The following is a 14,610-nucleotide window of genomic DNA, read 5'->3' on the forward strand; positions in this document are numbered from 1 at the left end:
GTAATTTTCTTCTTTTCTACCCAGCTTTAAGACTAATTTAACCACCGAGTTTCCCTGCAAAGGCCATGTTTCAAAAAGCCAGTTTCAATTTTGGCTCATGCAACATATCACATTAAATCCATCTGACCAGTTCTCTTTGATTCCCAGGGTGCCTATTTTAAGGGAGAGGTTCAGGCTGAGAAGGCAACATGGCAGGAGAGTAACAGGAGAGTAAGTTTGCTCACTAACCCAGACTAATCACATTATAGGAGCTGAAACCACAACGTTGTCAATGGCATTACATATAAGCAAGTTTCACTTGGGGAAACACTAGAAGACAAATCCCACTGATGATACCTGGCCTCTCTTGAAGGTACACAGCTCAGGAAGAACTGCAGAACGGGGTTTGAGCCATGCAGGCAGATCTCGGGGCACAGAGCAGCAGCTACTGACCCACAAGCCCCTTTGAGAGCACTTATTTTCCAAAGCAGGTGCTAAGGCCAACCTGCTGGGAACATTTGCCTTCTGCAGTATTGCCGAAGCCCAGAGTTGATGTGAAGTTTGCTGACTCTGCCAGAGCTCACACTGATTCTTTCATCTCTGGAAGGCAATTGCAGACTGGCTTCAGCCCACAGGATTCCAGGGCCAGCAGCACCCAACTCCCCATCCCTTTCTGGGGATGTGCCCTGGTTCCCTCCCACAGGATACAGGAATGGCACAATCAGACCTCAAAGGAAATATTAAATGCCCAAGATGCAACTGAGGCTTGGTGCCACAAGGATGCCACACACACCATGACAAAAAAGACCAGCCAAGTTAAGGGCAAAGCTGACATGAAAACAGACAGGTGTCACCTTGTCTCTGTTTCAGCAGGAGCAGGATGGAAAGCTCAGCTGCAGTAAAATCCAGCAGACCTGAAAATCTTCCCTCCCAAGTGTGATTTCCCCCACCCACTCACCCATTTTTCACATTAGACATTAGTGATCAATAATGCCAGGCAATGACACAAAGAAAATTGTTTATTCAGATCAATCTTTTAATCCCATCTTGCCCTTTAAAATAAATTAGCAAATAAACTCTCCCATGAACTATGCTCTAAATCATAATGCGGTCACGGGACAAAAAATTCCCATCAAAGAAAAAAAAAATCACTTTTTTTGGAACTTGTTATTGGTTTCACTGATTTGTTCTTTCTCAAAATATGAGAAATTCAGCAAAACTTTAACCTGACACAAAAATCAGAATACAGTAAACAGCAGATTTTTTCCTCAATCACACATTAGTTAAATATCAATAAAGTAACACCAATACTTTAACAAAGGAACTGCTTCTACAAAATCCTGATAAAAACATTCCTGGGAAACATTTAAAAAAATGCTTCAGTTGGTTTTGATGTGTGGTACCAGTCTATTTTACTGGATTAAGTGGATTTAAGAAAGAAAATAATAGAAAACCTTGACACAGCATTTTGCAGCAGGTTATCTCGATGTACAACAAGCACTTAGGAATCAAGCCTGAAAACATCCCTGTAAGTCAAGGACTTTACAAGCAGGGAAACTTGCATCAACAGTTAAGTCAGATGGCAAGATCACACAAGGACTCAGTCTCAACCCTTGTGGTGATTGCATTATCTTGTAGAGAATGATTTATTATGACAGTGATAATTACTGTTCAGGTTTCCTATTAGTGTTGTCTGCTGGAATGCAACCCCTCCTTAAGATGGGATGTTTTTGAGTAGAACAGTCTGATCCACTACAAAGCTTTTTCAGATTTAACCCATAACTGCAGGTTTTAAAACACTAACCCTGTATGGCTCCTCACTCATTTTGATACCAAAAAGGAAGTGCTCATCACTAAGACTACAAAGTAAGGCTGATGTAGCAATGAGCACCAGCTGTGTCACTAGAGAAGCACAACTCTACAGACCACAGGCTGTATGTCCCTTCTTTTACTCTAGATTTGAGTTCCCCCTTCTCCCTTTTGCTTTTTTTTTTTACTTGGCTTCAAATTTTGGCTCAGCCAGTTATCAGTGCCCCCAGACACCAAATCCCACGGGACTTGTCTTGCCCTCATCACCAGCAGGTGTCACATTGAAGGATGTGAAGTACCTTTGCTGCCCAGCTCAGGCTGCAGTCCCTGCTCCGGGGTTTGCCGGGGAAAGCCCCGCTCCCCCATCCCCCTGCTGGGGCACAAGTCAGCACCAGCACCTTGAGCATGCTCATGCCTGTAGTTTTCTACTTGCACCATCTCTCTCCACAACCAAGAGATGAAAAGTTTCCCCTGATAGCTGCCCACAGCTCCAGGCTATCAGGCAGCTGGTCTAACTCTTTACTAGCTGCTTTCTGTCCCTTTCTCTAATCACAAGATTATTTGTTGATTAATAGTTATGTATTTCTGTAAAAGAGAAAAAATGCCTCTCTGTGAAAAAGTTTAAATATATAAAAACACTTCATAAAAATATTTATTATAAAAATGAAATGCCCCATGAGCCTGTAAACGTTGCCTGTAAAATCTCCATTAACTGGAATAATTTGAATTACAGTCATTCAGGCTCTTCTCTGCCCTCTCCAGTAAGATCTTAAGATAGCCAACAGAAATGCCACTTGTCTTGTACTTCAATCCTACTGCAACCCGTTTTTCCTCTTATTTTTTTGTTTACAATACAACAGCTTGATTTCCCAGTGCTGGCAGTTTTCTTTGAAGGCATCATTTATCTTTACTTTTGCTAGAGTTCAGCATGTCCTGATTCTGAGCCCTTCTTACAGAGTGGGTTTGAGGTCTGCTTGGTAACAGGAGCAACACCAGGATGCTTAGAATATGCATGTGAAAATACACAGACCTGGGAACAAAAGCAGAAAGAAAATTATATTTTTGTGGGGAATAATATGATTTCTGCAACCCCAATATACAGAATTTAGTGCTAAGGGGTGAATGCAGAATGTATGAACCTGACCTAGAAAGAACAAAAATATACCCTTGAATTTCACACAGTCTCGGAATATGGTGTCTGCTGGCTGGTCATCTGATGGGTGAAAATGCTGCTGTGGATGATAATGGGGCAAGGTAACCATCAGCAAACCCTAGAATCCAAAGTCTGACAGCTCAGATAAACCCATATAATTCAACCCCAGACTTATTCAGCCCATCTCTCTTTTAGTGTTAGAATACACAAGGCCAAGTTGTGAAGAAATATCATTAATGGTTCCAAAAGAATTTTAAAAAGTGACAGGAAGAAATAAATTCAGCCAAAGTGCTGAGATCTGAAATAAATCAAAACACTCAGCTTTTAACTGGAGAACGTCAGGTAATGATGTTTACAAAAGGCTTGCACTGTTGAAGGTAACTGCTCAGAGATATCTGTATTTGGTATGTTTCTAAACATCTAATATTTTTATTTCAAATAATTCAGAGAAATAACAAATAGTTAAAGCAAATAGATGAGGTTCTGGCAGCTTGGGGAAGATGATGATTTGGATCACTATGGTCCAGCTGTTAAACACAGCCATGCACATTTCTGTGGTCTCATCTATGCTTCTTACCATAGGTCTTAATATCCTTGTAAGGTGCTTAAGACCACTTTTTGTGGTGTGAAGTGCTCCAAAAATTCATTCCCTAGCCCAAAAGCGTGACATTTCCTTGCTTACAAGTCTCTAAGTTTAAATGTTAACTATGTTCAAAGTTAACCAGGGCAAAAGTCACCAGGGCAATTATTAAGAAATGAAGCTAAGAAAGATCTGGAGAAATTTTTACTCCATGGTAAGTTTTCTATGTTGAAATCAAATGTTTCAAGAAACAAGAATAAAAAGTGTTGAAATTCAGCTTCCTGCAAACAGACAGCAGCTATCTTTACTACCACTTTTGTGTCTTTTATGTTGGAGGAGGGAATTGTCTTTCTTCTGAAACAGAAGCTGTTGCTCTGTATTGACAGTAAAATTAAAGAAGAGTAAAGCCATGTAGTCCTGTTTCCTTTTTCTAATTATTTTCTCAATTTTTCTATTTCGACTTGGTTTTATTACAGCAGAATCAATGTGCTCTGCAACACCTGTGTTTTCTTATTTTTAAGGAATCTGGGGAAGTAATTCTTTTGTAAGAAGAAAAGCATACTTTCGTAACAAAAAGCATACTGCTTTCAAGGAGCAATGCTTTACCAGGAGCCCTCCATATCTCCTGCTGATACATTACAGCTCCCCTTATATGCATTCAGCAGCTGGGAGCCTGGTCTTTGCTCAGCACCTCCTTCCTACTGCCAACTCACATTATTCTTAACCTCTCCAGCCTTGGTTACTGCTAATGGTTGAGGCCCAACTGTTTTGAAAGTGGAAACAGGGTATATGAAATGTCATGTAAGGACACAGAATGAGGAGAACAACCAAAGTGCTCTGCCTTAGCATTGTTATAATCTCATTATGTTACAGGAGTGCTAAAGTCACCTCTTATACTTTAGCAAGCATTCCGTCTGAGCTCCTTTCAAATTTGATGAAATGCTAGCTGCTTTTCAGTGTGGTTTGGGTGATTTAAAAAAGTCTATGCCACCCTGGAGAACAAAGTCAAGGGAAGAGGACTTACTTGTAAAACTTAATGGTGGGCTCCACAGCCAGCATAACAAATGGTGCGACAGTGTAGCACACAGCCAGCTGAGTGACCACCCAGGTAACAATGTCGTAGGCTATCTTAAGAGGCACTGACGAGAGGAAGTAATGTCTGCAGTTGTTTCTTATCTGCAAGTCAGGGAAAAGTAAGCAGAAAATTATATTAATTCATTTCTGAGGCAAAGCCACACAGACACAAAGCAGTGCATGACTCTTTGTTTACCATCAGCATTAGTATCACAGCAATGTTTATTCACCAGTTATAAAGCACTGGGAGCAGGAATACAGACATGTATGGACTGGCATTTTCAAGATTTCATAGTCAACCAGTGGCAAACAGAGAAGCGGCCCCCAGTCTACTCTGTCATAACCATAGGTGCAGACTCTCTCATTCTCGATGTCTGGCACAATATTTTTTGGGAGGGAAGTTGTTCCTCCCTCCTGGTTTTCATTTCTTACTGGTTATCAACAGTAAATCAGTTACTTTAAATGAACAAGTAAGTGCTTATACATACAAGTGTGTCATTCCCTAGAGATTTTAAGTTAGTTTCACATCTGTGAAATCTTCATAATTGAGAGGCAAAGCAACCTGCTCTAGCGATAGTGGTTAATACTGGTCACTAGTTTAATTCTCCTTTAAGATTAACCTGGTTATTTATCTGTAGTCAACTCCAAAAGACAACAGTGGTGCTTCTCAGCCCCGCACAAGTGGCTGGTTCAGCCTGAAAGATCAGTAGTGATAAATTCAACAACAGTGAGACATGAACATTGTTCTGTGTTTGGTGACTCTACACAAAATAAGGCCCATAAACACAGAGACCATTTTACTGCATCAATTGCATCCACACAAATTGTTCAAGTTTGGGCTAATGCTCACCCAGCAGCTTCTTGTACGAGACTGGGTCCAGAGTTAATTACAAGCCATCATACAGCAACATGACCCAGGAGAAGTCTGGAATCCAATATGACCTTGAATCCCAAGCTAATTTGACTGCATGGACATAGCTGGTGGCATCCCTAACTGTACATCATCAAGCAACATTTCCTCTGACAGCCAGGGACAGCAGTGCATCACATCCAAACTGATGCTGGTTATAACTGCTGGGTGCTTTGCAATTAGCATCCACACAGAACAGAGTTTCAGAGAACATCAAGCCTGCAAAGGCATGAAAGAGGGCTCACAGCAGTGACAAGCTGCTTGACCATGTGAGGGTGCAGCTGACAGCTGGATAGTGTCTAGCCTTAGAAGGGAACAATGAAAGGTACATACTGCTCTGGCTGCAAGTGTGATAAGGATTCCAGTGAGAAACGTAAAATAATATCCAGGATAGATACCATGCCACAGGGCCGACAGGATAAATGTTAAAGCCGTAGGGTACCAGGGAGCTCTGTCATAGCAGACACTGCAAAAATGAAAACAAAATAGAAGAGGTTGAACAATGGCCACTGCACTTGAAATCCTTCTGTTTCTAAGGCCTTACTCTGTTTTCTTAGCTATCTTATCTTGATCCAGTCACAGGCTAGGGCATGAGACACTCTCCCTTCATTTAAACAGAGGTTTATATGGAATGCGGAAGCTGCTTATAGGCAAATGAGTTCCCAAAGAGTGCCTGTACAAATATTTCTGGTGCTCAAAGCATTTAAATCAATAATGGAATAAAGGGCAGGCAAGACTTTGTTCACCTTTACATCTCTATCTGGAATCATACATTACCCTTCCAAACTCTGATGACAGATCAAGAGCAAGTTGAAGGACAAAGATATGTGACCCCACCCTTCACTCTAGTGAAGAGAGGTATTTTTAGGCACAGTTATCTGGCAGATGCTGGGAACAACAGGGAGTGCCGTAAACTATTGCAAAACAGGGGATTCCAGCTAACTTTAGCAGCAAAAATCTTACTCCCGCGATGCAAGGATAACAGTTCAAGAAAACAACGCCCAGACTATTTGGTTATCTGAAGTTTAAATCAAATGCTGTGCTCCACAGAAACAAGTCAACATAATGCATTTCTTACCAGGAACCATTTGAATAATGAAAAATAGTAGACATTGACTTTTAAGATGTAGAGATCATCATTATAGTTACAAAAACTAAAATAAATCTGTGACTGCATTTCAGACACTATGTTGACTGTACACTGAGCTTTAATCACCCCAGAAAGTGAAATGAGTAATGAGACACAGTCCAATCAACAAAATTTGAATTTATGCTAGCATTTAAATATGTGTCTTAAAAGTCACAGGTTAAAATTAGATCATCTCAGTGCTATATGTATCTTCCCCATATCCTAAGCAAGGACTGCCTAACAAGCACCTTAGGGTAACTCCAAACCAGACTACACTGGTGATCTGAAGATTCTGACCTTATTTCTCACTGAATTTCTGGATCCCAGTGACACAGCAAGACTCACCTCAGCGTGGGAAGCATAACATAGCAAAGCAAAACAGTACAGGAAAGTTAATGGAGGGAAACAACAAAGATGCTATTGCTTTCTATTATGGAAGTTTTGAACAGTTTGTTTATGACTTTGCTGCTCGTATATAAAAATAGGAGCATTTTACATTTGCAGCAATAAAACTTTACAGCACCAAATACCCTTGTATTGCACCAACTGTTACAGACACAGGAAACAAAGGAAGAACAAGAGGCTTTGCATTTATGAGAGCCAAAGCAGCATTTTTCCAGGCTATGGAGAGCTTTTGGATCTCACGAGCACATAACTGTTTCATTACTCTTACCGTTTCAGCCAGGCAGCTGTCTGAATGTTCCAGTTCTCAATGTACATTTTAAAACTTGTTGCAGTCTAAGAAAGAAGTTCACATGAAATGTTAGCAATGAAGCCTGTAAAATACTACTTGCAATTTAAATTAGTGAGGAGGTACATGGAAAATAGTAATTCTAGCAGCTAACTTTTCTGATGACTGTGCCACAATCCATCATTATACTAATATGACTTGGGAAGGACATTAACTAGGCTGATGGATCACTGCTAACACTTGGCACTTGCTCTAAAATCTCACTTTGTCTCATATAATTAAATACAGTGTTTGGTTACTTTTCAAATAATGGGCAATTTGAGAAGCTTTCTTGTTTTATATGCTTGGCCTTCCTTTCATTTCATAGTTTTATTTCTGGAAGAGATATCTTGCCACCCATTATGCAATCTGGACTTCCCTACGGTGGTACTCAAACAAAGTGTTATTTAAAAAAAAAGACATTTATTATTATTTTTATTATTATTATTAAATTTTGGAGAAGGAAGGGGGAAGACTGAAAAACATAGGCAAAAAAATTAGGACTAAATTTAGAAGCTAATTCTCAGCCCACTGCTGAGCTTGAGAAACCAGAGTGGACTCCAGTATCCTGAGAGAACCACCCATACCACCTCCTCCTCTGATCTCCCCCAGCTTTAGAGGACTGCTGGATGCCATTGTTCAGCATTGGTTCTCCCACTGCTGATGAACTTCACCTCCCAACTCCACCTTGGTCCCTCACCTGCTGGCAGAAACCTCCAAGGACACCCTGGCAAGTGGGGACTCTGCAATATTTTGCCATATCAGCCGAAGGCAAGGGATGGAAAAAATGACTGAAAAAATGGATTAAGGGCAAAGGCTTCCAAGGGGAATGTGCCCTTCGAAGCACATTCCCCTTGGAATCTTTCCACTTCCACACAGAATCCTTAAACCTAGCATTTCATCCACTGCCTTTAAAGAGTTAAAATAATTACCAATTCCCAAGGTAGCACTGCTACATTTTAATTGTATTACTGCACCACGAGAAGCCAAGAAAAACACAGTTTCTCTTCCGACTAATATTGTCACTCTTTTTTGGCCCCCTTTAAGTTCCCCTGTTACATTACCAAGAGAGGAAGTAGTTGCTGGCTGTCAAAACAAGCATGCTGCCAAGGCTTTCAAGTCCCCCATGTGGGCTTAGCCCCTGTCATGTTTTAAGGCCCACACAACCCCTTCCATGTGCTTATCTTTTCTACAGATCAGATAGTCACGTTTAGCACCCAAGTTCCCAACTCCGAGGGAATTTTACACATGCAGGTGGCTCTACCTGCTGAATATATAGACTGTACCTGTATACAATGTACAATCACACTTCAACTGCCAGCGTTGCTATTGGCACATTACGTGATTGTTCAAGGCTTAGCCAGAGCCATGGTCTCCGTGGCCTCTCTTTTTCTCATTGCAAACATGAAAAAATCAGACAGCACCCTATTTTATGCTCTTGGAAACAATTTCTGATCTCTGTTGCCCATGCGACCCATAAAGGAAGTAGGTTATGACAGGCCATCAGTTCAGTGGGTAGAAAGGAGAAGGATCCTGTTTCCTTCATTTGGCTTGACTGAAGAGTACTGGCTGCATTTTATTCTCCTCCTTCAAACAGAAGCTGCCTCAGCCCATTAAAGAATCATCTCCTGCCCCAAAACTGTATTAGATATAGAGTCAAGATCTCAGAGTGCTACCTAGGGTGTTGCTGTCATCAGGAAGTGTAAAGCATTTCTGGGCTGTGTATCCTGTACTCATCAAGGACTACACTGAAGATTAATCATGGTTAAAAAAGAAAAATAGAAAGAATGTTGAAAAACAGAATGTACAATAAGACTTCCAATTTTGGCATCTTCGAGGAAGAATTACAGGGGCTCTTTCATTTTTGAGAAGAGCTATTACAGCACATTCACTCAGTCAGAGATTGTTCAGCAATAAAGCAGGCAACTCATTTTTATCTGTGACTACTTTTAAAATCACAACTAGAGAATTACAGAGGGAGGCTCCTCCTATTTCTAAAAAAGAAGATTTTAGAAAGCAGTCGCAAGACACATAAATATTTCCACATCTCACTGGCACTCACAAAATATTTTTCAGGGCAAAAAAATTATATGGGCCATCTTTTGCATTACAGACACAAACATGAATAGTTTTCAAAAGGCTAATGGATCTTAAAAATATGCAGCAGCCACAAGGAAGGAATGAGAGATGTTTTGAGCAACAGTGCAGCTTGCTGCATGGTGTCCTAGACCAGCACCCACCTAAACTCTGTGTGCCCGTCAGCTCCCACTCAGGTTGCTTGGTTTGTACCTTTTATGTCTCCTACCCTTGCTTTTCTCCACGTACCAGAGGCAGTTGAGCCCTTGCATGTGTCTGTGCCACTTGTGGCAGCCTCTTTCACTACCACCACTCATCTCAACTGGGCTACAGAAGTGAAAGAGTGTTAAAAGAAAATAAACAGAGCACACCGCACATGGTGAAGAATCATAGCTGTGAACAATTTACTGACCCACTGAGTTCAGTCACAATCTACAGTAATTGACTGCTCATTTATTAAATATCTGATATCATTATTTTTTAGCCCTCATGAAGCTATTTAGAAATACCACCTGAATACAGAACGTGAGGAAGCCTGTGAGACAGATGCATTTTATCTGTTCAACAGATAAAATACAAAACCTCTTCATGCTAAAGAGGAGCAGTCTGGTAGCATAGGTTTACTTTCCTTTCAGTAAAGCCTTTACCCATTACCATGCTCATTTCTGTATAATTATGCCAATGCAGCCACTCCTTTATCTCACCTCAATGTTCCAGATATTCAAATTGGATAACAGGTCCCAGCGGAAAGTGCCTCTCTCATCAACTCCACTGAATCCATAACCAGCTGCATTGTTGACTGCATCTGCTGCAATGTCAAAGCAAAACAGGTCAAAATCAGACTGCTGGAAGAGAGCTGTTTTCTTACAAGTCAGTATGGCACTAAACAAACATTCAAGCCAGCTTTGTAGGATTTAGCAACCTCTCTTTCTAGGAGAAGCTTCTTCTTTGCAAAAGGGCATTACTATAAGGCTACACAAGAGTCATTTCCTCAAGAGGAAAGACTACCTACTCCTTGTGCAGAAGAAATAAAATAAAATAACAATGATAAATCACTTTTCCTATTATTTGGCCTTTATTATTCAACTGAGACAGATATTACCATAAAATGAATGAGAAGTTTTCTCAAAAGGGCACCTGGATGTCACAGCATTTTCCAGAATTCAAAAAAAATTAATATCACAAAGACATGCTTATTATTTCTATTAAAAGTTCCAATATGGCTATGTTAATTAAGATGGTCATTCAGAATTCTGCAGACAAAGCCTTTTGCTAATCCTGTTGCTGAGTGCCTCACTAAAGTGCCTCAACATCTCTATGAACCAAATATTGAGTAACTTCAGTTACACACGTAACTACCTTAAGGCAAGTAAAAGCTTGGATAACAGTAGGCATTTACACACTGATGCACCCTTGTCAATCACCTCAGAGTGTCTGGGAGTCACCTCATCACTGGGTCTCAAGATTCTGATTTCAATGTGCCCCTGCTAGAAATACCTACTTGGAGGACTATGGAAACAGAAGGGAGAATTCTTTATTGTCTCTGGATCCCTAGTTGCAGTCAACATTGAGGATCATTGGAAGAAAAAGGGAAGCATAAATACAGGTTAGGTTTTTCCTTCCAGGTCATTTACAAAATACAAGTCTGGTTATTCTTTTAAAAGGTCAGCATTTCTTCCCCAAGAATGAAAACTGATTTTGCTTTGTAGATGCTGTGAGTACAGGCACAAGCTCATGGAGAAGACCTGGTGCACAAAACTAGGGAGGGAACCTAATTATAAGTAACAAGAATAACAATAAATAAATAAACAAGCAACCTTCTCTAACCTGAAACTTTCTGTTCTGTTTTCCACTTTCCTAAATGAGATAGGTTTTACTGATGGAAAGAAAGCTCCCCATGTTTTTCATCTTCTCCCTGCTTAAAACTCCTCCAACAATAAACAACAACCCTGCCTGAAGCTGGCCCACAGGATCTTCCTGTCTCCTGAGGACAGGAAGCATCTATCGCCCCTTTCAGCACGACTTTTGTAATGCCCTGGGCCATGCCACTAGGAGCAAAACTGGGAAAGGATAAAAAAAGGATAAAGTGCCTGGATTTGGGATGTGAATAGATGAGGCCTCACCCTCCACTATGCAATGCATACTTTTCTGCAAACTACCTCATTTGCAAGACATTTCTAGAGTTTCTGCAGCTTGGTCTTGTCACAAATGCAAGTTCAGTTTATCTCTTTAATAATGGCCTTCCAGTTAACTATAATGCCAGAAAAAATGGAGGCAACAATTTAACATTGAATCCCACAAAAGTAAGTTTGTGAGCAAGCCATTCTTTATCTCAAAGCTTTTCCCATCCCACACATGCCAATCCTGGCTGCCTTCCCTGAATCTGACAGTTTTATTGCCAGCACTTTAATCACAGCCTTGCAATGAATCTCCCTGGCTATTTCCATCCCGTCACAATGACCCTGCTCTACTTCAAGGTGTATGCATTCCTTGCTGGACTTACAGGATCTCCCCTGTTAAAGACACAATGTGTCTTGTAACACCAGTAAACAAATCCAGGATATTTTCAGCCTGGCCTAAAGGATTTGACTCCTCACACATAGATGGTGAAATATGACTTGTAAAAGAAGAAGGTAAAATGCAAAAATATTATTTTGACCACCAGTCTGACTGGCTTCTAAAAAAATTTTTCTTCCCTCTTCAGTGAGCCCTCTTACTTCTCCTCTTCCTTGCAGACATTTTGATCCTTCCCAACACTTCCTTTGTTCCCCACAGTTCTACAATCTTTTCTCTGGACTGCTTAAAGCCAAGGTGTATACAGGACCCCACAGTGCTTTAGAGGCAAGGCTTAGCACCAGCCCTCCAACAAGCACAGGGCCCACTGCCTAAAGGAACACATCTCCCACGTGAACTTGAACTACAGGTCTAGGGACAATTTCCCCCCCCCCCCCCCCGCCATCTCAGATTTCAGACCTCCTTGCCCATTTAGGAACTTATTTGCTACACACAAAAGTACATAATGTAGCCAGACTTACCCAACGTCCATGCAAAATAATACTTTGGTTTTGCTGCCTGTGTTACAACATACAGGTAACCAAGTCTTGACAAGAAGGGAGTTTTATCAAGAAATTCGTTATCAATAATATATGCCATTGGAAAGTTCTTGGTAAGTGTCAAGAATAAAATGAGAGATACTAGTGTGATACACAGCTTGTACATCACTGCTCCCTAAAAAGCACAAACAATGAAACATTCATTAGAAACACTTGCTTAAGGGGAAGAACAAGGCAGTGCTCATGACATACAAAAACTATGGGCTTCAAGAACCATTAAAGTTAGCAATGACAAAGTTGATACTAATTAATTTAGAAGAGGTGACCAAGAAAAGGCCACAGTCACAGCTCTAGTTTAATTTGGTTTACTGAACTATGTGTAGATAGGTAGGACAATCACAAGTCAAATTAGTGATGAACTTCATGAAAGACTTCACACCAGTGTGCGAAGATTCTAAAGTGGGAAAGGAAACATATCAAGCCCTACAGTGGAAAGCAGAAATTTTCTCTAAATGTACTCTCCTCTCCTGGAACTAAAGACTGGGTTCCTCCTGGAAGCCAAAAGCACTGGTATTCTGTACAACAGTAGGTCTTACTACCCACCTGCCACCTAGAAGTCTTGCTAAAAATTATTTGTCCAAAAAGCATTGTGTTGTTGCAGCATACTTGTACCCACAATACAGGGTATGTGCTCTGCCACATGTTTTCTATTCCAGCTCCTTAGCTTCCTACACACCATTATTGACAATCATTGCAGTAGTGCAAAGCTTGTTTGCAAATACACACTCTTGATCCAGTTGTAATTAAAAAGTAATCTGGCACTTGGATACCATGTGAAAATTGACTCATGTTCTCAAAAGGCTAACAAAAATACAATATACTATTAAAACAACCACATTTTTTTAATGCTTTTGATTTTTGATCTATTTTTATAGATTCTCCAAATTCTGGACTAAAGTAATGTGATTTTTTTTTAATGCAGATTTTAATATTCTCTTCTGACTTGCAGCCTCTACAATATAGGCCTTATTCTGACCTTAGTCAGACTAATGTATATCAGAACTAACACTACTAGGGTCAGTAGAAAGACACCGTGCGCAATAGGAATCATTATACAAAAGCATATGCTCAACTTCAGAGCAGATATTCTGTGCACATTCACAAAACTACACTTTCAGTGTCACCTTAAGATAAGAGAGAGAAATCTGAACCTCATGCTACACTGTCCTGCTTTACAAAAAGGATATTTTCTATTTTCTAAGAACGTTTTAAGTAATATTAAAAAGATATAAAACCAGATTAGTGTTAAAACTATGTGAGAAAAAGTACCTCTTGAATCATCTTAAAGTATATAAAACGTACTCTTGCAAACAACCTGGACAGGCTACGGTTTCTGATTAGCAGTGATTCATGTATTTCTAATATCTCCCGCACTTATGGGGGAGATTTGACTTTTTTGGGTTTTTCTGACATTTCTTCTTCTGTCTAGAGCTGGACTGCAACTTGTTATTGTCAGAACCTGCAGCCCATTCCCATCACTGCACAAAGGACAACCACTAACAAGTGACCCTTTTTGCATGCCAAATCCATTTGGCAAATTCGCTAGCCCCTTCACCCCTGACCTTGTGATAAAAACAGCAGCCACTGACAGAAAAAACTCACTATAACCTTTACTGGCAAGATAACCCAAAACTGGTTTTTCTTCTTAGCTTTTAATTATGAGAATCATGTACAAAGCTGTACTTTCCTGCCCCACTACAATCAATCTTTGTAATTTTGAAACTTACAGTTGGAGAAGGATCAGGAAGTCTGTCATAACCCTTCTGCTTCCAGTTCACTTCTAACAGTTTCATGTGCACGTGCCTCCCTTCAATGAAGGCGATATAATCCTTGTAATTGCTGCAAGGCCCTGCTATGATGCTCATAAAATTGAGGAGATAACTTAAATACTCCAGTAAAGAAGGTCTTGACCTGTGAAAAATCAGCCACACACAACAGAACAGATAGAAAAAACCAAAACAAAGTAAAACACATCAAAAGCTTTCACCAATGTCTGCCAAAGTTCTCACCTCTCTCCTACCCCTTTCCCTCCAGCTGAAAACTCTCTAGATCTGTTC

General features: G+C 40.3%; 1 protein-coding gene across 1 annotated transcript in view; it reads right to left on the reverse strand.

Annotated features, from left to right (window-relative positions):
* Positions 1-980: 980 nt before the first annotated feature.
* Positions 981-14,610, reverse strand: part of MBOAT1 (membrane bound glycerophospholipid O-acyltransferase 1) — a 55,416-nt gene continuing 41,786 nt past the window's right edge. The window contains exons 7-13 of the mRNA XM_021553460.4: positions 14,281-14,464; positions 12,476-12,668; positions 10,145-10,248; positions 7,308-7,372; positions 5,839-5,971; positions 4,546-4,697; positions 981-2,818 (exon numbers count right to left, since the gene is read on the reverse strand). Of these exons, the coding sequence (XP_021409135.1) occupies positions 2,686-2,818; positions 4,546-4,697; positions 5,839-5,971; positions 7,308-7,372; positions 10,145-10,248; positions 12,476-12,668; positions 14,281-14,464 (964 nt within the window). The 3' untranslated portion in view covers positions 981-2,685. The remainder of the gene's footprint in view (positions 2,819-4,545; positions 4,698-5,838; positions 5,972-7,307; positions 7,373-10,144; positions 10,249-12,475; positions 12,669-14,280; positions 14,465-14,610) is intronic.

This window comes from Lonchura striata, chromosome 2, assembly GCF_050655825.1.
Source record: "Lonchura striata isolate lonStrDom1 chromosome 2, ASM5065582v1, whole genome shotgun sequence".
Classification (NCBI taxonomy): Eukaryota; Metazoa; Chordata; class Aves; order Passeriformes; family Estrildidae; genus Lonchura; species Lonchura striata.